This window comes from Helianthus annuus, chromosome 17, assembly GCF_002127325.2.
Source record: "Helianthus annuus cultivar XRQ/B chromosome 17, HanXRQr2.0-SUNRISE, whole genome shotgun sequence".
Classification (NCBI taxonomy): Eukaryota; Viridiplantae; Streptophyta; class Magnoliopsida; order Asterales; family Asteraceae; genus Helianthus; species Helianthus annuus.
In genome coordinates, this window is record NC_035449.2 from 32,016,472 (window position 1) to 32,041,547 (window position 25,076).

General features: G+C 36.0%; 2 protein-coding genes and 2 long non-coding RNA genes across 5 annotated transcripts; 2 read left to right on the forward strand and 2 right to left on the reverse strand.

Moving 5' to 3' along the window:
• The first annotated feature begins 891 nt into the window (after positions 1-891).
• LOC110924095 lies at positions 892-2,206 on the forward strand. Its single transcript, XM_022168133.1, has 3 exons — positions 892-1,027; positions 1,270-1,904; positions 1,985-2,206. Exons 1-3 carry the CDS (start codon positions 892-894, stop codon positions 2,204-2,206), a joined length of 993 nt encoding a protein of 330 aa, XP_022023825.1.
• Positions 2,207-2,292: 86 nt separating this feature from the next.
• On the forward strand, positions 2,293-3,249 carry LOC110924094. Its single transcript, XM_022168132.1, has one exon. The coding sequence runs from the start codon at positions 2,293-2,295 to the stop codon at positions 3,247-3,249; it is 957 nt and encodes a 318-aa protein (XP_022023824.1).
• Positions 3,250-5,553: 2,304 nt separating this feature from the next.
• LOC110926408 lies at positions 5,554-6,061 on the reverse strand. Its single transcript, XR_002585175.2, has 3 exons — positions 5,952-6,061; positions 5,707-5,880; positions 5,554-5,623 (listed from the first exon to the last, which is right to left on the reverse strand). It is a non-coding gene; the product is annotated as an uncharacterized LOC110926408 (long non-coding RNA).
• A 9,711-nt stretch (positions 6,062-15,772) lies between these two features.
• On the reverse strand, positions 15,773-23,931 carry LOC110925712. 2 transcript variants are annotated; one of them, XR_004886534.1, is made up of 5 exons: positions 23,802-23,931; positions 23,224-23,289; positions 20,802-21,281; positions 17,112-17,177; positions 15,773-16,161 (listed from the first exon to the last, which is right to left on the reverse strand). It is a non-coding gene; the product is annotated as an uncharacterized LOC110925712 (long non-coding RNA). The 2 variants fall into 2 exon arrangements; XR_002584685.2 differs by lacking the exons at positions 15,773-16,161; positions 17,112-17,177; positions 20,802-21,281 and adding an exon at positions 21,785-22,025.
• Positions 23,932-25,076: the final 1,145 nt, after the last annotated feature.

The window sequence follows — 25,076 nt, forward strand, 5'->3', positions numbered from 1 at the left end:
TTATCTACATTATTGCAATTGCTTGTTTTTTTTAGTAGTTATAATTTATATCTTCCAATCAAACAAAAATACAAAAACACATCTTAGCAAGCTTCATAAACGTGACATTTTCTGCATTTCATTCAAAGTCCATTCCCAAACCACATACTCTTCGTGGTTCGACCCCTTGCTACCACTAGCTATTTGTTAAGGGTAATTAGGGTATATAAATATTATCTTTGACCGGAGCGCGACTCTTCGATCAGTTCTAGATGATGACAAGGTGAGGAAGTAAAGGGAAAATCACCAAAATGGCCACTGCAACGCTGTTTTTGCGAATTTGGCCACCGGACACCCCTTGACGAGCCGTTTCAATATCCTGAAACGGCACAAGAATTTTGGTAAACGGCTACCCATTCGCTGTTTGACACGTGTCCGACAAAGCCTGTAACGGCTTGAGAAGCAACCAGGTAACGCCACGTGTATGATAGTGTGGAAAGATCTTAGCCAAGCCGTTACAATCGGCTCATGTACAAAGATCTTAGCCAAGTTCCTTCAACGAGCCAAGCCGTGTTCTTAGGATCTAGCCAAGCCGTTACCGTACACGCATGGACCCCACTTCTGTCATCCGAGCCGTTACAGCTGGGTCCGAGCCGTTTCCGTAAACTGCTTGTGCCGTTTCAACTGCGCCGAGCCGTTTTAGCTGGCTCCAAGCCGGTACAGCTGGTCCGGGCCGTTTCAACATATGGTTCGAGCCGTTTCAGCTGGCTCAGGCCGTTTCAATCGTTTATATTTAGTGAGTGGCCGTTATATATTTTTCCCTATATTTTTTGTATTTGTTTGTGCAACAGATTTGTTTAAAGTTATAAAAACATTTAGCATTTTGTAAAAGGAAGTTTCCCACTTAAAATTATGAAGATTCGTTTGGTTGTATACAATGGCGGAAAGTGGGAAATCGTTAACGGAAAGTTGGAGTATGTTGTTGATGCTGATTCAAGTAGACGTGGTTTAGAAATTGAACCCAACCTTTCATACACTGCTCTTCTAAGTAAAGTGTCAAACATGTGTAGTTCTACAAACATTACGAAGTTATCGTATCGGTTGTCTTCCTTTAGTGATCCAATAGATATAATAAACGATGAAGATCTTGCAATTTTTTATAATTTTGCTATGGAAAATATTTTTGAAATTTATAAATTATATGTGATTGAAGGGTTTGGTGTTGGATCATCTAGTTTTCAACTCCAAAAAAATTTTTAGTTCTTGATTTAAATTTCTATACTGATGAAGAAAATTATGATGTTGTAAACGACTCCCAACCAAATCCTGATAATTCTTTTGAAAATTGTTCGCGATCTTCATCAATTACTTTTGAACCAGGTCACGTATTTAATAACAAAGAAGACATGAAACTTGAGTTGGGAAAAAAATGTTTGTTAGAACACTTTGAGTTTAAAGTAGATAGATCCTCTACAAGTCGGTACCAAGTGTCATGTTTGGTGGACGGTTGTGGTTGGCGTTTTCATGCAAGGAGTTTTGGAGATAGTGGGGTGTTTTTTGTTAAGAGTTTTAATGATAAACACACGTGCTCGAAGACGCTAACGTACCCACATGTTCGTCAGGAAAACCCAAATGTTGTTGCTCATTATTTAAAAGAACCTTTAAAAGATAGTGGAAGAATATATCGTTGTAATGAAATAGTGAAAGATTTTAGACAAAGATTCCAAGTTGAGATAACCACTAGTCAAGCTTGGCGTGGAAAAAGTCTGGCACTAGAGCTTTTACAAGGATCAAGCAGAGACTCGTTTGCAGAACTACCACTTTATTGTTACAATCTAGAGCGGGCAAATCCTGGTTCTGTTACACATATCAAGACTGATGACGAGCGTCGGTTTGAGATGGTCTTTGTCGCGATTGGTGCTGCGGTAAGTTATAGGATTCTCTGTTTTTATTTTATTTCGACAAACTACATGTTGTTGACTTTTTTTAAATAATTTTGTTTCAGATTCGTACCTTTATATGTAATTTAAGACCGGTTGTGATCATTGATGCTGCACACCTAAAGGGTGAATTTAAAGGGACGTTATTTTTAGCGGTCGGGATGGATGGAAACAACCAAATTTTACCAATTTCCTATGGAATAGGAAAATCAGAGGATGGTGATCTTGGACATGGTTTCTGTCAAAGCTTAAAGAATGTATCGGTGAAATACCTGAAATGGCCATAATTTCGGATAGAGCGTATTCTATACATCTGGCTGTTAGAAACGTCTTTCCACATGTTTATCATGGGTTATGTTGTCGTCATTTAATGATGAACCTACGTTTACCCTCTGATAAAAAAAAAGAAAATGAGAAGCTGTGGTGGAAGACATGCAAATCGTACCGATTGTCTGATTTTAACGAGTCATTTAATGCTCTTTGTCTTGCCGTTCCTAGAGTACGTCACACTCTAACAAGTATTGGGTTCGGTAGATGGGCAAGGGCGCATTGTCCAGGCAATCGATATCATTATATGACATCTAACAGCGTGGAGTCTATTAACGCTTTATCTAGACACTCGCGTAAAATGCCGGTAACACAACTCTTAGAGTTCTTCCGGCAATCTGTACAAAAGTGGTTTTACGATCGCCGTTTGCAAGGTATACATGAAAAACATTTACTTACACAATGGGCACAGAAGAAAATTTTTAAAAAAATTGAAGGGTCTAGAACATGGACGGTTGCTGGGATTGAGTTAAACAGTTATTCTGTTGTAGACAGTGGAAAGGGGGGTTTAGTGGACTTTGTTAATGGAACATGTAGTTGCCGAGTTTGGCAGGTTTCTGGTTTACCATGCGGGCATGTTATTGCCGTTTCAAAATTTTTAGGTGAAACCGATTGCAGTAAGTATTGCTTCCCGTGTTACTCAAACGAAGTCTATAAGAAAACTTATGAAGAAGCGATTTATCCTCTTCCTCATAGATCTGAATGGGAGACTCCAGAAGACCTTATTAATCTTCAACCGCCACATATGACAAAACGCCAGGCTGGTCGTCCTCGAGAAAACAACCGAATCTTATCCCGCGGGGAAGAACCTACTCCCCTGTATTGTTCCCGGTGTAACTCATATGGTCATCATCGGGATGTATGTCGACAGCCCTTGCCGTCAGAAGTTCGTACTCGCAAAGACCCAGACAAAGGGAAAGGGAAAGAAGCCGATAATCCTGATTATTTTACACAATCTCCTGCTGATTATATATATCCGTCTTTCAACTTGGGAGACTTTTAATACTTTATTAATTTATTTTGTGAAATTTAATTTAATTTCTCGAGTAACGTAGTAAGTGTATTTAGTTGCAAATAATTAATATTGAAAATCATTTCATTAAAATATGTTATTAATTTTTTTTATATTACATGCATACATAGAACCATTAAACATTAACAGGTGTGAAGCGCCCGGTGTAAAGTATCGTCTGTATCTGAAACAAGCATCCTGAAGGTTTCCTTCGGTCCATGTTAAAGAACGATTCCAAATAAGTTTTTCCATTAGCATACATATGATGACTCCTGAATTTCTGCCAATACGATTTGTTTGAGGAGGCCACACGAAATCCCCTACTATTTGCATGGAACACGTCTCATTTATTTCTGACTGTTGCCAGTACGATATACGTCCGAGAAACCACAAAAATAGAGACTCAAATTCTAGAACAATTTGATGTACTCTTCTGTGCATGCAAAATGAATCTCCGCAATTAATCGTGTCACAAGTATTAGCAAAAAAAATTCTTAATTGTAGTGACTTTATATTTATTTGAAAAAGCAACCAATTTTGTTCGTTGTCCGGTATAGGAATGTATACCTGCAAAAAGTGAATAATCTTAGGTTCTAAATCAATGCTGCAAATAAAAAAACCCAAAAAAAATTCTTAGCAATAAAATTAAAGGGAAAATTACATCAAACACGTTTAAGTTCTTATTTCAAAAAAAAAAAAAAAAAACCCTGACATTTAACTAATAGCCGGAATGGTCTTCCGCTTCAGAATCATACTCTACCCCTTTTTCCATTTCCGCACGATAAGCTTCAAAACGCACTTTATCGTACAGCCTTTCGAAACAAGATTCCTCGTCTGAGTCTTCCTCAGCAGTAACCGGCGAATTTTCTTGTGGAATAATCTGGTCCAAAGGACGCTGTTGTTCATCGGGGTTAGGTGACGGATCAACCGCCTCACACTGACCTGAACCGCTAAATGGTTCTTCACGTGTTGGTTGTTGCACCGGGTTTGGGGGGTTACGAGTTTGTGAATTGTTTGGTTCGGGGTTATCTGAGGGTGGGTTTGGGTGGTTAACCGGTTGGAAAATGTTGACGTTGATATGAAAGTGTAGATGATTGTTGTTTTCTTGATTTGCCATGAGGTAGAAAAAAGGGGGATGCCAGTTGAGTAGTGAAACAAGATGTGTTTAAATAGGTGTGGAGTAAGAGTGAGAGTCGTGCATCAATATCTTGTTTATTTAATAAAAAACGGATATGATAAAATAAAAAAAAATTTGATATAGCCTACCGTATCAATTTCCCAGAATGGAGGATATGTTGCTGTAGAACCATCTGCGTATCTGGTTGCATCAATATCTTGTTTATTTAACATGTCGAAGAAATTTGGCGGTAGAACTGTCCAACGATAATCGTTTGACGACAGCGTCCTTGCATTCTCTCGTTCATACATGAGTTTGTTACACCATGCTTTTACGTGCTAAAAAATAACGGTAATTTATTTATTACAAAAATAATGAAACAGATTTTTATTACGAAAATATTTATTATTAAGGTACCGTTTTTTGAATAAAACCTGCTCCAGTAAATCCAAGCAGTCCCCCCCCACCAATCTTTTCCTAGTGGTGTTAACCCCGTGTAAGAAGAATAGCAACTAGGAGTATCCCCATCGTAGTAAAATTCAAGAACATTTGGAGACCATTGGCGATCCCAATTCTGTTGATTGATCGAAACGGAAGGAGGAATACTTGTCATTGGTTATGGAGGATATCACATGTGTAATAAAGGTGGAAGTGACACATATATATACACACATAGAGACGAGTAGAAAAATATTTAATGTTTTTAAACCAAAAAAATACAATTACATTTCTAATACAGGATCATCATCATCATCAAGGTTGTTGTCACTTGTAGTATCTGGTAACACGGAATCATAAAATAGTAAAGCAAGTTGACGTCGCATACGTTCCGCTGTTTTCTGAGTATCTTTATCATCGTTCAACGGTTTTTTATTTATCAACCTATCAAGAAATATGCAAACCCAAACCCCACAGTCTCCCAAAACTCCGGACTGCTGAGGAGCATCGGTTGCATAAATAAGTCGGAAAGGGTAAGTTAACGGTAATGGTCTGTGGGCATTGTAACCATGAGTTCGTAACCAGTGGTCAAACACAAAATTTATATGACACACCACATCCGTTCTTTCCTTTTCCATAGCATTTAAAAGGCTATAAGAGCAACAAATTAACACAGTTAGTAACATGTATCTTGGAGTACTAATCAGTTAAATCTGGCTAATACCTGTCGTATATCGTTAGCGTGTAATTGACAAGGTTGAAAACGCCTAAAAACCAGTGAGCACCTTCTATATACAACGGTACGTAAACCTATATAATTAGTAAGCAAAATATTAAATTAATTCAATACGAAATACATTTATTCAGTAATTAATAAGTTCGTTCAACATTACCTCGTCAACAGTATGTATTGATGGAAAAGGGTCAACCTGCCCAGTAAAGTAACCTTTACAGGTATGGTCGACGGCCGTGTACCGAAAATAATTTTGAAAATATGGGGGTAGAATACTCCACCGATCACTTTCATTTCTTGAATGATACATGTGGATCATCCACCCAAATATATGCTGTTAAACATTCTAAAGTTAGTTTGAATACAATATACAAAAAAAATATAAATTATTTTTTTATTACTTACATCATCGCTTAACCAGCCGCGACCGTCCATGCCCAGCAATAACTCCCAAAAATTTGGACCGACAGAATTCCCCGCTAGTAGGGAAAGATGTTTACTGCCGCAATTTGGATACCAGTGCTTGATGAATTCAATTTGTCTATCCTTGTTTCTTAACCTTTTGGCTTTTCTATCTTTCAATCTTTTGTAAGCCACATACGGGGATAGCACAGCTACTGCGGGCTTTACAAGCCTTTCAGATCGTCTCAGTTTGATTATTTCAGGATCCTCATTCTACAAATATTGTATATATGTATTAATTTAACTTTCTAAAAAATAATTTCATTAACTTTCATTTACACAATTTATACTGAATTTTTATAAACTTATACTAGTAATAAAAAAAATGACAAGTAATTAAAATATATAAAATGGAACAACTTACAAAATCTTGATTCACCATCGGGCTCATAGAGACGTGGTAGGCATTATCGTAATTGATAAATGAATCGGCAACAGCCTACAAGAAAAGCATGACAGGTAAATTAACAGTTATTGGTAGATATTGTTATTATAAAAAAAAATTATTCACAAAACACATTACATTATCACTCTGAGTGTGTGTCTCTTCTTTTGGTGTTCGTACGGTCGCTAGAGTCCTGACCGTTTTTTGCTTTGGAGAACATTGATATGATTGCGAAAACTCCGACATGAACATATTGGTAAGTCTCCGGTTGTTCTCGAGCAGCCTCTCGTCCAAGACTGATTTAAACTGTGAAATCAGCTCATTCTCGTAATTTGATCGAAACGGGGTCGGAGGGGGAACAAAATTCTGTTGTGGAATCTCGTCTCGATCCGTTGCCGGATTATAACCTTCATTCGTCCCATCGGGACCAAACAGAGCCCCCATTACAGACGCAAGCTGTTCTTGTGTGACGACACCTGGGGCGGCCTGCATTTCTGGTTGATTTTGACCCGTGAATCCTGTGGGCATTTGAATGGGTATTTCTGTCGGAATTTGAACCGGATTCTCGCCCGGCATTGCACTGGCATACATCCGACGTTCAGCGTCTAAATAATCTGAACTAGACAAATACCACGCGCTTTGCAACTCATTTTGAGTGGGCAATATAACCAAAGACGGCCTAAATTCACGTTTCTGCAAATGTTTAAAAAAAATGCCCAATAAAAATAGTAAGCATATTAATATATATTAATATAAACAATAAAAAAGTTTATATTTATTTTTTAGTATATTTAAAAAATAAAATGTATTACGTTTGCAGCTGTTTGTAGCAATGAGTCGACACTGTTCCTCATAAACTTCTTGCCTTCTTTCCATCCCAAAAATCTTGGAATCGTCTCACCTTGATACCATTCCCTTGAATTCTTAAAATGAGGAAAAGTCTCCAACACCCACATCTACACAAGTGAATTTATTTAAGGGTTATTTATATTTAATTTTATATGTTTTGAGCAATAACTATATTAATTAACATTCACGGGTACCTTGAATGGCCAGACAAATCCAGCTAAAGAAAAACCTTTAGCGTCTTCTTTTTGCCGATTGCACAAATTGTATATAGCACTATAAGTACTTTCCCAAAAATAATTACCCCAAGGATATTGTCTGAATTCTTCTAAATTATCCACAAGGTCTAAAATCATATTATCAACTACATTGGTTTTTTGCCAACCCAAAAAACCTTGACCGATTAGCATGAGAAGACATATCCTCGTGCCGTCAGCATCGTTAAACTGGCTAATGTTCCCGAACATGTTCATTATTTAGCCAAAATTAACAGATGATCCAGCTCCAAAGTATTTGTTCTTAAATGAGTTCGGACGGTCTATAGGTGACAAAGAACTGTGCCCAAAACATAGCCCCGTTATTAAACAAAACTGTTTCGGGGTGAATGTAAATAGCTCCCCTCGTAATCTATACGAAATCCCAATACGGGGAAAAGGCGTCGGTATTTGTAGTTGTGCAACGCCATATAAAAGAAGGCTATCACATATGGTGCACCTATTATCTAAATATGGACCGAAACAAGTCTGCCTAATAGCTATTTCAATCGCCGGAGTCATCACTTCACGCAAATGTTTTAAAACCAACCACTTCTCTAGAACTTTAATGGTTATTTGCTATATAAAAAGATTAAAAAATTAACATTAGCATACGAATTCAAATAAAAAAACTTATCTTTAATTTATCGGCAAACAGTTTACCGGGCAAAACGGGGGGTCCATGAAAGCATCTTGCATCTCTTGGTCGTTTGGAATCTTCTCGAAATCATTCCGCATGTTCTCGTGTCGGTTGAAGTCCATAGTGGGGGGCCCACAATTAATGTCGAAGAAGTCAGATTAGTGGTCCCGGAAGAGTCAACGATCTTTCGGATCTTGAAAGTTGGGGTCTTCTAGTCGTTTGCTTTGCTCCAACGTGGACAAATTCAAAGTGGTTTGAAAATGGGAAAGTGATGGTCACATGGGAGGAAACGACACTCGCATTTTGTTGACCCGACTTGAATTTTGTCTGACATGGGGAATAGTACTTTATTGGAACACGCGCCGTCAAAGGGCTCAACGTGACATCGGAAACGACATGACCTGACAGCGGAAACGGCTCGTCGTGATATCAGAAACGGCACGAACTGACAGCGGACACATGCAGCGGAAACGGCTCGGCGTAGCAGAGGAAACGGCATGGCGTTGCAGCTGAAACGGCTTGACATTGCAGTGCAAACGGCTCGGGATTGCTGAAACAGCATAAGTAGGAAACGGAAAAGGCTTGAATTTTACTTTATTGAAGCACGTGCCACGAAACGGCTCGGGCAGTTACTTGTAACGGCTCGGGCAGTAGCTTTATTGAAAGTTGTGATGAAACCTCTTAAAAAACCATTTTTTTCAAAAATTATTTTCATGTTAAATAAGATCGCAAAATATTTTCTAAGAACGCCATTTAGAGCACTTGAAACATTCTTAAAACCAATAATGGCTGACAAAAACAACGTATACTGCTCTCAACCAGTTAGTAAATCATCAACGTGGATTCTTAAGAAATGGAGAGCACCCAGACAGTCGGGTGAATCTTCCTCGTCTGAAACGGCTGTGCCGCAGGTGCCGGAAGAAAACAACTTTTTAAATAACCGTCAAAGCTTGCACTCAAACAGAGCCGGAAGATGGGCAATTCCAGACGACGAATCTGAGAATTGGTCAAAAGATGTTGCAACATTTTATAGTAATGGGGACGCCCCATTCTGTTATTCAGCTGTTTTCACTCGTTATGTGGAGCTAGACAAAAAATTTTGGGGTACTTTGTTAGGCTATCGTTGTAATGGCTACCTAACAGCAACGGTAATTTCATTATAAATTTTTTATTACCAAAATTTGCATTTTTCGTGTTTATTAGATGTAACTATTATTAATATATAAATATTCGTTAAACAGCATATTGAGGGATGGACTGGACGACTAATGGCTTGGAGAAGAAGAAATTTACAAAGGGATCCGACGTTAAATTTGCGGTGGACAATTCTCCCACCTCAATTCTATGACACGTTACTACAATCGGTTCCTAAAAGCGTGGTTGGTTATGGAAATGGTAAAGAAAACCCATTTCCTTCCTTTGTTGACGTGGATTTTGTGTTTTTCCCACTGTCGATTGACAATAACGAATGGATGTTAGTACGGTTAGAGTTGGCATCCCAGGAATTAGTTTTGTACCCGTTTGAAAACTTTTATGGACGAGGAGACAAATTTAGGGCAGTTATTATTCCACGGTTGACGAAGCTTAAGGTGTATTTAACTGGGTTGCTGGTGCATTTGCAGTATTGGAAAAAGACAGGCAAACCAGAATGCTGCATAACTCATGAGCTAAACGATAACTACGTGATTTCTAACAGGTCAATCGTAGGAAATGAAGCTGTCTATCTGTGTATGCTTATGGAGCATCTCGTTACAGACAAACCCATTAACATTACTGGAGACGTAAAGCAAATATGTTTGTCATATAGACGATTCATGGCTGATAAACTGTATTTTTGGCGGTGTTTACCACGCCCAAATGTTGTTAAATAAAATAACTCTTCTTTGTAATATGTTTAATATTTAACATTATATCTTCCCATTTTACCCTCTTCAAACCTATAAATACATGCATTACTCCCTCCTATTAAACATCATTCTCATCCCAAAAGTTCACACTAAAAAAATGGATTCTTGGACCGACGAGGAAGATATTGCTACTGTCGTTTCGTACACTGCCGCTCGTGAACTGGGCACTTATTCAGTTTCCGATCCTGCTTTCTGGGAGCAGGTTTTCAACAATTTCTGCATTCACCTACAAGAGACGTCCCGAAGCGTCGAGGCGTTGATGACTCGTCTTTCTTTTCTACGCTTTAAATGTACACGTTTTTTAGGAAGGTGCAAAAATGTGAAAAAAACAAATCCGAACATGGAAGAAAAAGAGATCGTAGAAGAGGCCCTGCTCGACTACGCAATACTTTACGACGAGGACTTTGAACACCTTTCAGTGTTTGAAAGTTTAAAAATCTATCTGTAATTTACGAAATAAGTTTGTAATATTTTTAGGTTGTATCGTGCAACTTAATGTTTGGGCCAAAGAGCCGTTTGTCGATATGCACCGTGCAAATATTAATTAATATTTTAATTAATGAAACTAATTAATAAAGTTAAATACAAATAGTAACAAACGGCCCAAAACAAGCTATAATGTTTGGGCCAAAGAACCCACAACGTTTTAAAACAAATAATTTTAAAATTTATTAATTAATATTTTTATTAATTAAACTATTTAATAAAGTTAAATAAAAATAGTTAAATAATAAAAAGGATTAATTGATAAATTTAATATTGTTAACTTAATAAAGTTAACAAGGTTAGCTAACTTGGTTTATTAATTAACAAGGTAAGTTATTAGTAATCAAATTAACTGAGTTAGTTAAATATCCTACATAAAGAATAAGTAGGTTAATAAAATACAGTTAGATCAGTTAGTAAACTTATAAAAACTTCAGGGGCCTAAAGTGAAAATTTTAAAAAATGGATAAAGAAGGGGGTTCTTCTTTAAAGAAACGGCCCCTTCATGGATCGAACCTGCGCCCTTCGTATGAAAGCCAAACATGTTAACCAGTTTATCCTCCTACTAGGAGCTGATAAAATTGTTAACTTTATTATTGTTATACACTAGGTTGGGCCAGGTTTTATAAAATTCATTGCAGTCCACAATTGGGCCAGGTTGGGCTTCAGGTTTTATAAAAATCAAATGGTATTCGTTGCAGTCAAGTAGTACCATTTTCGTTGCAGTTGACAAAAATTTATAACATGCAAAATTTTATAACATCCAAAATATTTTTTATATAAATAAGATAAATATTAAACATAAACATAAGAACACTAAACAAAACATACTAAAAAAAAAAACTAAAACCAAATCCTAATTGCCTCCCACTCCGAGACATGCTTGAAATCGTGTCCCTCGTCATGACGGTAGTTGATCAGCGCCACCGCCTTCTGATCATCCTCATCAAGGTCCGGCATTTCTCTCTCCACCTTATTGAAATAGCGGTCAAACCTCTCGCATTCCAACCGCACCACCCGAAACCTGGAAGATAAGGCGTCCACGCTTCGGTTATGGTCCGGACCACGAAGCTGGCCAAAAATCTGTTGAACCCGAACCCAAAGGCCCCCCTGTCCGCGTGGTGGAGGATTGGTCACTGCCTCCTCCCAGGCTTCGCACAAGGCGATGTCGTCAACTTCGGTCCAAGAATTTGCCATGTGAACGGATTGTATTCAAAAAAGATGAAGAGTGTTAACGGGGACGGCGTGGAGAAATGTGGAATTTGGGGGGTTTATATAGTGGGTAATAAGGGAGGTAATAATGGCAATGGTTAGCCGTTTACATGGGAAGATGGAAAGGCAACGGGTAAAAAGCCCGTATAAAAAGCCCAAAACAGTTATGTATTTTTTTTCGTTAACTTGTTAGTGAACAGCCCATATAAAAAGCCCAAAACAGTTATGCATTTTTATTTTTTTCGTTAACTTGTTAGTGAACAGCCCGTATAAAAAGCCCAAAACAGTTATGTATTTTTTTTCGTTAACTTGTTAGTGAACAGCCCGTATAAAAAGCCCAAAACAGTTATGCATTTTTTTTTCGTTAACTTGTTAGTGAACAGCCCATATAAAAAGCCCAAACAGTTATGTATTTTTTTTCGTTAACTTGTTAGTGAACAGCCCATATAAAAAGCCCAAAACAGAATTAAAAGTGAACGGAACACATAAACAACCCAAACAAATTTAAAACACATAATTTTTATTATTAATTAATACAAATTACATAAAACATATAACATGTAAAAATTACAAACAAAACTTCGCCAAACCGCTAGTAAAGTGATTCAGTTTCATCCACAAAATTTCTCATCGGGACCCTTTCTCATAACCGCAGAAATGGGTAGTAGAGAAAAAAGCTCGGTCTCCAAGAAAGCAGTCTTCAGATAACTTCACCAAACCACTGCTTAGAACTTAGAACCTCCCCGAGAGAAAATTGAAAGTTAGGAGTGAATCAAAACTCTTCTTCTGGAATTCGAGTCAAAACGCCAGTAGGAATGATAAACATGCGTCTTTTGCTCGATAGTTCCATCCGCACTAACTGGGTAAGTAGATACGACATTTCTGAAGAGAAAGACACTCCAATATGAGAAACAATATCAAAATCGAATTTGATAACTAAAGCCCAGGAACACGTCACTAGCAGATACGTGTGATTTCATAAATATTTCTTGCATTTGATACACGAAAACATCTATGATAATCAAATAAAGAAAGCAAGATAACATTTTCTTTGAGATTTAAGTGTGTTAGAGGGATTCGTTAAACAAGCACACAAAAAAAAAAACAAGTGGGTAAATATATAGTGAGAACATACGGTCAAACGGCTTGAACAACACGTTGACCCGGCTGGAACAACACATTGAACCGTCATTAGACAGCTGTACCGGCTTGAATTCAGTTCAAACGGCCTGAGCCAGCTGAAACGGCTCGAACCATATGTTGAAACGGCCCGGACCAGCTGTACCGGCTTGGAGCCAGCTAAAACGGCTCGGCGCAGTTGAAACGGCACAAGCAGTTTACGGAAACGGCTCGGACCCAGCTGTAACAGCTCGGATGACAGAAGTGGGGTCCATGCGTGTACGGTAACGGCTTGGCTAGATCCTAAGAACACGGCTTGGCTCGTTGAAGGAACTTGGCTAAGATCTTTGTACATGAGCCGATTGTAACGGCTTGGCTAAGATCTTTCCACACTATCATACACGTGGCGTTACCTGGTTGCTTCTCAAGCCATTACAGGCTTTGTCGGACACGTATCAAACAGCGAATGGGTGGCCGTTTACCAAAATTCTTGTGTCGTTTCAGGATATTGAAACGGCTCGTCAAGGGGTGTCCGGTGGCCAAATTCGCAAAAACGGCGTTGCAGTGGCCATTTTGGTGATTTTCCCGGAAGTAAAGTTGTTGACGCCCTTAATGTCATTTCTGTTAAAATACTTTTGTTCAGTTATGTTTGAAATTAATATAGGTATATAATAAGAGTTTTTTTTTTTTTTGAAAGGTGAACTTCTTATAAGGTTATTCACATCCCCAAATCGGGGACCCTAACCAAGATCTGTCTAGACTTACGTTGTCTTAACCGGGCCCGCGCTGGGTAGTCATACTTGGCTACGGCTCTCGCCCGGAAACCGTGCCGCCTCTACACAAGTGACCTCGCTAGAGTAACGACCGGATGAAAACCGGGGCCGGCTCAGGCTCGAACTTGCGCAACTAGTGGCTAACAAGTTCTTACCATCATTGCCTGGTCCTGCCCCTTTCGCCACAAGCAAGAGTCGAACCAGTGCCTCAAGAAGAGGACACTGGCCCAACTACCAACTGGGCTACCTTTGGGTACTAACTTTTTTTTTAACAGGTTTAGGTTTTATGGTTTCAATTTTGTAACACCTTTGGGTACTAACACCAAAATTAGTTAATTAATGACTAAAATACCCTTGCATTTTTTAAGTTTATCAATCTAACACATTTGGGTACTAACACCTAATTTTATTTAAGTTTAAATCAATTTTACAAAATCTATTTATTTTTTTATTTTCATCTTTTTATTATATCTCTTAATTAACATAAACTCTATTTATTTTATTTTTTTCATATTTTTATAAAATTTCTTATTTAACATAAAATCTACTTGTTACACCAGTATTTTTTTAAATAGATTTTTTAAATAAAATCTACTAGCTATATAGTTTTATGTAAATTAAATTTGTTACTCGTTTTAAATAATGTAAACCATACTCGTTTTTAATTTTGGATTGAAATGATTGATAATAATAAATATCTTTCATGTAAAAAAATTTAAGCCTTTTTTAACTCGTTTTTTTTTTGTTCATTTACATTTTACTATTTTAGAAAGATATTTAATTTACATAAAACTATATAGCTAGGTATTTTAGATAAAACTATATAGCTAGGTATTTTAGATAAAACTAAAAAAATTTAAGCCTTTTTTTAACTCGTTTTTTTGTAAAAAGATATTTAATTTACATAAAACTATATAGCTAGTAGATTTTACTAGTGCAACTAGTAGATTTTATGTAAATTAAATATCTTTCTAAAATAGTAAAATGTAAATGAACAAAAAAACGAGTTAAAAATGGCTTAATTTTTTTTACATGAAAGATATTTATTATTATTAGAGTTAATTACATAGTTAGTCCCTATGGTTTGCAAAAAGTAACATACTTAGGTACTAATAGTTTAAAATCACATTCTAAGGTATTAACTTTTCAGTTTGTAACGTTTGGAGGTATTAGCGTTATTTGTAAGTTTAAAATCACATTCTATTAGTACCTAAATATGTTATTTTGTGCAAACCACAGGGACTAACTATGTTAATACCCTAGAAGTTAATACCTCCAAACGTTACAAAATGAAAAGTTAATACCCTAGAAGGTGATTTTAAACAATTAGTACCTAAGTATGTTATTTTGTGCAAATCACAGGGACTAACTATTTAATTAACTCTATCAGTCATATATATCCAAAATTGAAAACGAGTAAGGTTTACGTTATTTAAAACTAGTAAGAAAATTTAATTTACATAAAACTATATAGCTAGTAGATTTTATTTAAAAAATCTATTTAAAAAAATACTGGTGTAACAAGTAGATTTTATGTTAAATAAAAAATTTAATAAAAATATGAAAATAAAAAAATAAATAGACTTTATGTTAATTAAGAGATATAATAAAAAGATGAAAATAAAAAAAATAGATTTTATAAAATTGATTTAAACTTAAATAAAATTAGGTGTTAGTACCCGAATGTGTTACATTGATAAACTTAAAAAAATGCAAGGGTATTTTAGTCATTAATTAACTAATTTTGGTGTTAGTACCCAAAGGTGTTACAAAATTGAAACCATAGAACCTAAACATGTTAAAAAAAGAGTTAGTACCCAAAGGCGAAATTAGGTATAAACCACAGGACCCATTTGTGTAATTAACTCTTTTAATAATCTAAACTTCATAAATTAGTGATGGTGTTATATTTTCACATATTGTAAGCTAATGGATATTTGCTAACGGAAAAGGAAAAGGAGACAAAAAAATTAAGATTCCGTTAGTAAAGATTTATTGGTTTACAATATGTGAAAAGATGTAACACCCGTCTAATTACTATTTGAATTTAATAATAATTCTTATGATATTTTTTTTTTAAGAAGACGTCCAATTTAAAACATAAGATCCAAAGTAACAGAACATTAGTCAACAACCGACTAATTCAAATATTCATAAGTTGTTTAACAACTTGTTTACATCCCAAAATATTGTCTATTAACGTTAGATAACGGGAAGCTTCAAAAGTGTGTTCGGTTCTTCAAAAACTTGCTTGATCGCCATCCGTAAGATCCCCATTGTCACATAGGGTCAAAACCAGTGAAAAACATTAGCCCTAACATTTATCTAGTACATACAATCAAGTTCCGACATCGAAATATGAAAATAAAATAAAATTTTAGAAAAGTATCCTGCCGCGTGTCGCGGCAGGTTCCATTCCATATGTCGCGTATCGCGGCAATTGTCGTGTGTCGCGGAACAACTGAAGAATCCTGCCGCGTGGCGCGGGAGGAACGTTTTTCCAGCAGGTTCGGTTCTGTGACCTGCATTTGCTGCCAGTTCCGGAAAATTCAGATTTTGGACTAAAATGACCATAACTTTCCGCTCGGTTGTCCGTTTTAGGTGATTCTTTTTCCTATACGTCTGTAATTTAATTACCGACGTATCTATTACGACTATCATACCGGAAATTTGGTTTACGGGCTGAAAGTTTATAAATCCCTAATATATATTTGTTCGACCCGTCTAGTTTTGCACTAAAACTATCATCAATATTTTTTATGACCACTAGGCTTGTTTTACCCTTCTTCCGGGGCTTACGATCATTGGCATTTCATTACCAATTCCATGGTTTACGCTCTTATGATCTACAATCTCCAAGGGATTTCTCAATAATTTCTTAGTATTGATTAAACACACATTTATTTGACCCGTTTGGTCGATTTATGGAGTTCTCCATTTCAATAATAACCAAACGTTTTCTAATCTAGTTTTGACCGTTCAATTAAGTAGTGATCATCACCACCTTAACTAATACAAATCCTTATTCTAAAACCCAACTTTGAATAACTACAATATCAAATTATCGTAATGTAACGAAACAAGTTACATACTTACATAAATTATCAACATTGGTTTCTAACCACAATTACCCATTCCCGGGCTTGTCAATCTTAGCGTATCACGTCCATTCCATGTTTTACGCTTTTATAACTCAACTTTAATGAGTGACGTTTAAGTCACTTCGAACACTACCATTTCGACCCTTATTTCAACTTGTTTCTTTATCTAGTGAGTTACATCACTTTATTTATTTTCCATACATGACTAATTAAACAATATTATCAACCAACATTTCTAATTAACTATTTTGACCCGTTTGGTTTGTCGAGTGAACTTCGTCACTTCTATGACATACCAAACTCGCAATTGACACTACAATTTCATTAACATTTCTAAGACTATTGTTTATGCATAACGTAACGAAACCGAAGTTACGTACCTTTAGTGCACGCCCTTCAACGTGAATCGCCACCGGCTTGTCCACTCGACGCTCCGGTATCTTTTCCTGTAGAGTTCAATCACGACTTGTTTAGAACTCCTTTTCAACCATATATCGCATAATTTTGTCAAATCATCACAATCATGCATCTTACTTTAGATTTCAATTTCGAGCCTTCTTTGAGGCATTTCAACAAACACTTTAAGGGCAGAATTTTACATGATTATATAGCAAATCCCTAGCTTATCATCTAACCCAAAATTCACATCAATCAACCCTTTTTACACAATTGTTAACTTCTAAAATCCTGAAGTCACTTTACCATTGTCAAATTACACTAGAACAACACCCAATTTCCTAGTATTTATCAAGTTCTACAAAACCCACTTATCACCTACAAGGTTGTTCATGGATTTTACTAAAATTTCACATGATTTCAACTTGTATTTGTCTAGGGTTTGTCCCTAGACTCTATATTGTTCCTAGTTCATCATAAAACAAACATGCAACCATACAATTCAGATTTTCCCAATTTCATGAGAATTTCGAGTTGAGAGTTTTCATCAAATTTTACATACCTTGTAACCCCCTTGTGATGAGGATCACTATTCTATGCTTGATTTTCGATTTGGATTCGAGTTTGGTCTTCAATTTGAGCAATTTAGATGAGCTAGGGTTTGATGGGGGGTTCTTGGTCGTCCCCTGTGTTTTGTACGACCAACACACACACTTAAAGTGTGTGTTTGGTATTTTTATTTTGTTTTAATAATTAAAGTTTCACACTTGACAACTTCGGTCCCCCATCTATTATTAAGTTAGATTTTTCCATGTTTTCAACTAAGTTTCTTGTTTTAACTAGACTTATGACTAACTAGGTTATTTATTCCTAGTTAGTTTATTTTTTTGATTATTTTATACTTTATAATTTCAGTATAAAGTTTTATATTTTCGGGGTGTTACAAGTCCACCCCCTTAAAAAGGGTTTCGTCCCCGAAACCTTCTTTAAGTAGTCCTTTGGTTTGGACCTAACCATCCCAGTTTCGTTTTCAAGGCATTCTTTCTTTTACCCAAAAGTTATCCTTTGCCTTGACGCATGCGTCTTTTATGTGTAAATCCTCACGGACCGTAACTTGTGTCCCGCATTTCTTATCTTGTCGCCTATTTGTCTCGATTACCACTTGATTACCCAATAGTATGAGTTTGCCAATATGCTTATTCCATACTGCTCTACATTGACAAGTGTTTTATATAATTCACGACACTATTTTGACTTTTGATGAACTTATCAGCTAGACTGGCTAGTTACTGTCCCCTCATGTCCCGTTAATTTGGGTATATCCCTTTGCTATATTAGGACTTACGTGAGTTTATGATCTCCTATTCCGTAACTCACGCTACAACATGATTATATTCCACATCACTCTTTGCGCTCATGTCATGTTTAAGTTTTTTCATAAACTTTTCATTTTCAAAATCCTCTTTCTAACGTATCGCATCATGTCTTACACCTATCGGTGTTAAGACCTATATCCTTTATTATTAACTATTTCCTAATTTGTATCATAATATTCATATCCGTTAAACATTGTCTCTTATTAAAACTGAATTTTAGTTTAACGTTTATCTCTTCAACTTATGTCAATAACTCATATCTAGGAGTCGACGACAAGAACTTATTCTTTTCTATTTTTATACTACGCGAGGAATCATAACTGGTTCCCACGCTTTATATTATCGACCCGTAGGTTCCTTCACTTAGCCTCGTAGGATATTTTATTAGATCTTCACCCCCTTTTTTTTTAAGGTGGGACCTGTTAGTTTGTTTCTGTGTATTTGTGACCCAAGGGTCATTTTGGTCCCGTAGACCTTTATATTGTTTATAACCCGAAAGTTATAGTGATCCCGTAGATCACCTTCTACTCGTGTCTTTATTTAATTATATATATATATATATATATACATATGGTGTCAGGGCACCCCCTTTTACGTTTTGAATAATTTATATATATATATATATATATATATATTATTTTTTTTTATTTTGAAATCCATTTGACCTTAACCGAAGTCTAAGGCTACACTCATTTTCTTTCGGATTATCTTTCCGACTCTATGACTTCTTACATCGTTTTCACGACTGTTTATCCTACTCGTTCCGTTATTTGGTTTATGCCCCTACTCCTTTTCAACCCATTACCCGGGTTCTTTATCATCATGTTTTAACACTTCTGTTTCACTGGTTTGCATTTTCCTTTCTATACTCTTTTACGACCTATCACACAGGTTCATTAATATTTCACGCTTCCATTATTCATTTTGCGATTACTTGGACTATTGAGTATTATACTTTATTCAGCCCGTCCACATAGAAATAGTTAAACATAACTATCAAAATTTCTGTTTTTGTAAAATTTTATCGTCTTTTAGTCATAACTCTTAATCCAAGTCTTTTGACTTTTAGTCTGCGCCACCGTCTCTTGGTTTACGTATAGATCCGTATTCCTATTCATCTATCGGGTATTTTACCGAAGTTATTATTAAAGCAGCCATTTCGGCATGTATTAAGACTTGGTTTTGATTTATTCAGTAGTATTAGCGTATTCCGTCGCCCTTATTCTACCAAGTCTTTTATTATTTCCTTCTTTTTGTTTGACTTGTCCGTGTGTGCTTCCTTGCTTATGATAGTCAACTTTACTCCTACTCCCTAACATTCTTGTTTGTTGGTTTATACTTTTATTTACCTTAATTCGTATCCCTTCCCTTGGGCTTATTACTTTAATGTAACACACTCCCGTCATCCGGCTTCCATTTACCTTTATTATCAAGTATTTTGCTTATTTGATCCGAACACCACCTTTCTGTCGTTAGCGACCTTTAGGTCTGTTTCTTTTACTAATGTTCCGAAGGCCCATTTCTTAAGTCTTATTTAGTAAAACCACTGTTATGGTCATACGACTTTTGGGGTTTACCCGTTCTTATTCTAACATTTTCATAAAGTTTATTTTGCTAGGCTTTTATATAATCACATCCATCACTGCGATCACCTTTCTTCCTCATGAGGATTTGATTAATAATGTATTACTTGGATGGTCACCCATAACCAAGTTTCTAAATTTGCATTTATTGATACTTTATTATTCATAGGAGCGAATAATACGTATCATCCATTTAACTTCTTTTTCGCGGATATTCTCGGTCCTAGTCTTAATTTCTCATCTTTAACCTTAATCCTATTGTAACAATAACAAAACTAATTCATTTAATTTTACTATTGTTTATCGTTGCATAAAATTTATCTACATCGTTTGTTGATGTAAATGACGCTCCTACGCGTTTTATTTAGTTCGGCGAAGTCTATAATCTTGTCTTCGTTGTTTATTATTGTTGCAATTTCCGGGTTCGGGCGTAATTACACTCCTTCCCATTTCAACGTTTATTCACTTCATTAAGTTCCCGGGTTCGAGTGTACGCGCACTCCTTCCCATTGCAATTTTCATCGGGATTACTTTTTGTCTCGGCTTCACATGCTCACCATTATTTATTTTCTTATCTACATATATACACACATTTATGTAGGTATTTCTTTTACATAATTTTCCCAATTCATTACTCATATATGCCCTTACGCAACTATAATTCGCACTTGCATCGAATAAAATTTGTGTTAAAATAAATTAACAAGAAACATACCTGAAATGACATCAGATTCAGCTTTAGCCTCTGTGGCTGTTATATAAAACGACCTTGTCCTTGACTTCTGAGCATCAGACATTGTGTCGGTTGCATCTTTGGTTCCAAGCCTCTCTGGACGTTTAAACTTCTTATGTCTTGGCTTACCACATGTGCCCTTGTGAATTTTTCCACAAAATTTGCACTGATGTAACACACTTTTTGTAACTCTTCTCTTGGGAGCTTTATTAGACTTGGATTTCTTTACGGAACTTGGATTCATATCCAACACCCTCCTTTCTTATATTTCTTGTAATATACTGTCTTTCAATTTAGCCATCATATCGTCCACCATTGGCATGATTGTGGTTTGTATTCAATCAATATAATGTGATAGACTATTTTCTAGAGTTTTTCCGACTACCTCGGAAATCTTAGCTTTCATTTGTTCAGTCAATTGAGATGTCGAATCATCTCCGGTTACTCCAGACATTTCTTTAACTGAAACATCCATAATGGTTAATCAATAATTATTTAATTCATTTCTATCTTATTATACGGAAATTTATATCACACTCGCTTAATCATAAGTAATGTGTTATTCTTTTCCGGTTTGGTCAAGTACATATCTTGCCTTACCATTCTTACTTAGTGTATTTCCCAGGTTCGAGCGTATTTATACACTCTTCCCATACACTTTTCACGTATTTCATACCGTTTACATCAATTATTAAACATCTCATTTATAACATAACTTTGTTTGCTTCGGTTTAGTCAAGTTCGTAACTTGCTTTGACCGTTCTCATTCAATGCACCTTCCGGGTTTGAGTGTATTAACGCACTCTTCCCGTGCACATTAATTTCCACCTCTTTTTCTTACATAGGATAACATCTACTGAAATAAATAATTAATCCTTACCGGACGATCGATCAAGCTTGAACCGAACACTTTGTTGACAACCTTGAGCTCTGATTACCAACTTGTAACACCCGTCTAATTAGTATTTGAATTTAATAATAATTCTTATGATTTTTTTTAAAGAAGACGTCCAATTTAAAACATAAGATCCAAAGTAACAGAACATTAGTCAACAACCGACTAATTCAAATATTCATAAGTTGTTTAGCAACTTGTTTACATCCCAAAATATTGTCTATTAAAGTTAGATAACGCAGAAGCTTCAAAAGTGTGTTCGGTTCTTCAAAAACTTGCTTGATCGCCATCCGTAAGATCCCCATTGTCACCTAGGGTCAAAACCAATGAAAAACATTAGCCCTGACATTTATTTAGTACATACAATCAAGTTCCGACATCGAAATATGAAAATAAAATAAAATTTTAGAAAAGTATCCTGCCGCGTGTCGCGGCAGGTTCCATTCCATATGTCGCGTATCGCGGCAATTGTCGCGTGTCGCGGAACAACTGAAGAATCCTGCCGCGTGGCGCGGGAGGAACGTTTTTCCAGCAGGTTCGGTTCTGTGACCTGCATTTGCTGCCAGTTCCGGAAAATTCAGATTTTGGACTAAAATGACCATAACTTTCCGCTCGGTTGTCCGTTTTAGGTGATTCTTTTTCCTATACGTCTGTAATTTAATTATCGACGTGTCTATTACGACTATCATACCGAAAATTTGGTTTACGGGCTGAAAGTTTATAAATCCCTAATATATATTTGTTCGACCCGTCTAGTTTTGCACTAAAACTATCATCAATATTTTTTATGACCACTAGGCTTGTTTTACCCTTCTTCCGGGGCTTACGATCATTGGCATTTCATTACCAATTTCATTGTTTACGCTCTTATGATCTACAATCTCCAAGGGATTTCTCAATAATTTCTTAGTATTGATTAAACACACATTTATTTGACCCGTTTGGTCGATTTATGGAGTTCTCCATTTCAATAATAACCAAACGTTTTCTAATCTAGTTTTGACCGTTCAATTAAGTAGTGATCATCACCACCTTAACTAATACAAATCCTTATTCTAAAACCCAACTTTGAATAACTACAATATCAAATTATCGTAATGTAACGAAACAAGTTACATACTTACATAAATTATCAACATTGGTTTCTAACCACAATTACCCATTCCCGGGCTTGTCAATCTTAGCGTATCACGTCCATTCCATGTTTTACGCTTTTATAACTCAACTTTAATGAGTGACGTTTAAGTCACTTCGAACACTACCATTTCGACCCTTATTTCAACTTGTTTCTTTATCTAGTGAGTTACATCACTTTATTTATTTTCCATACATGACTAATTAAACAATATTATCAACCAACATTTCTAATTAACTATTTTGACCCGTTTGGTTTGTCGAGTGAACTTCGTCACTTCTATGACATACCAAACTCGCAATTGACACTACAATTTCATTAACATTTCTAAGACTATTGTTTATGCATAACGTAACGAAACCGAAGTTACGTACCTTTAGTGCACGCCCTTCAACGTGAATCGCCACCGGCTTGTCCACTCGACGCTCCGGTATCTTTTCCTGTAGAGTTCAATCACGACTTGTTTAGAACTCCTTTTCAACCATATATCGCATAATTTTGTCAAATCATCACAATCATGCATCTTACTTTAGATTTCAATTTCGAGCCTTCTTTGAGGCATTTCAACAAACACTTTAAGGGCAGAATTTTACATGATTATATAGCAAATCCCTAGCTTATCATCTAACCCAAAATTCACATCAATCAACCCTTTTTACACAATTGTTAACTTCTAAAATCCTGAAGTCACTTTACCATTGTCAAATTACACTAGAACAACACCCAATTTCCTAGTATTTATCAAGTTCTACAAAACCCACTTATCACCTACAAGGTTGTTCATGGATTTTACTAAAATTTCACATGATTTCAACTTGTATTTGTCTAGGGTTTGTCCCTAGACTCTATATTGTTCCTAGTTCATCATAAAACAAACATGCAACCATACAATTCAGATTTTCCCAATTTCATGAGAATTTCGAGTTGAGAGTTTTCATCAAATTTTACATACCTTGTAACCCCCTTGTGATGAGGATCACTATTCTATGCTTGATTTTCGATTTGGATTCGAGTTTGGTCTTCAATTTGAGCAATTTAGATGAGCTAGGGTTTGATGGGGGGTTCTTGGTCGTCCCCTGTGTTTTGTACGACCAACACACACACTTAAAGTGTGTGTTTGGTATTTTTATTTTGTTTTAATAATTAAAGTTTCACACTTGACAACTTCGGTCCCCCATCTATTATTAAGTTAGATTTTTCCATGTTTTCAACTAAGTTTCTTGTTTTAACTAGACTTATGACTAACTAGGTTATTTATTCCTAGTTAGTTTATTTTTTTGATTATTTTATACTTTATAATTTCAATATAAAGTTTTATATTTGCGGGGTGTTACAAAAGATGAGACCAACACTGGTTATTTTTGCAGTGTTGCCGGCCAACGGCTAGTAGTTGGGATTATTAAAATCCATTACTAGTTGATTTTTACCGTCTTTTTGGAAATTTTATTTAGGTATTCGTTTGAAAGAATCAAGCAATGTAAAAATTTTAATAGTTCTAAACAAATAAATATAAAACAAATTAACTAGCACATTAAAACCGTCTCCTTCAACACCCTGTTTTGAGGATGTTATTATTATTATTTTTTTTTGCGGTTTAGCATGCTGTAATGCGTGCAGGTTAAACACTGCTTAAAAACAAAAATTCGAATTCTTTAGTTAACCTACTATTTTTGACCATCAGATAATTCTTACAACAAGACCTCATAAAAATAGGTGAAAATGATGCCTAAGGACAAAGTTGATAAGAATCCTACAATCTTTTTAGTAAGGCGACATTTTTTACACGAACTTTATCCAGGTGTGTGGGGCTCTTCACCAACTTTATCCACTTGACTTTTTAGTCCCTTTGCCTTTCATCACCTTAGCACTTTTTTGATGTAGATGACAAAGCCCCCAAGGTCTTCGTGACGTCTACATGGCAGGACTTTGCCCCTTACCCTTGCCCACCATTGCCCACCACTTTGTGTAGTCTTATTTGTCGTTGTCTGAATTCAATAAGCAAACAGGGCAAAGATGCATGTCTTTGAGCATTGTTGTTTTAGTTGGAGATCCAAAACTAGTCAAGTAGGGAGGGGTGTTCAATATTTGGTTTTAAACCAAAACCGAAGCGAAGCAAAACCATTTAAAACCGAACCAATCAACCGAATTATCTATCCGGTTTTCTGTTTGGTTTTAAACCAAAACCGAATTAGGTAATTCGTGTTCTATCTGATTTTTGGTTTTAGAT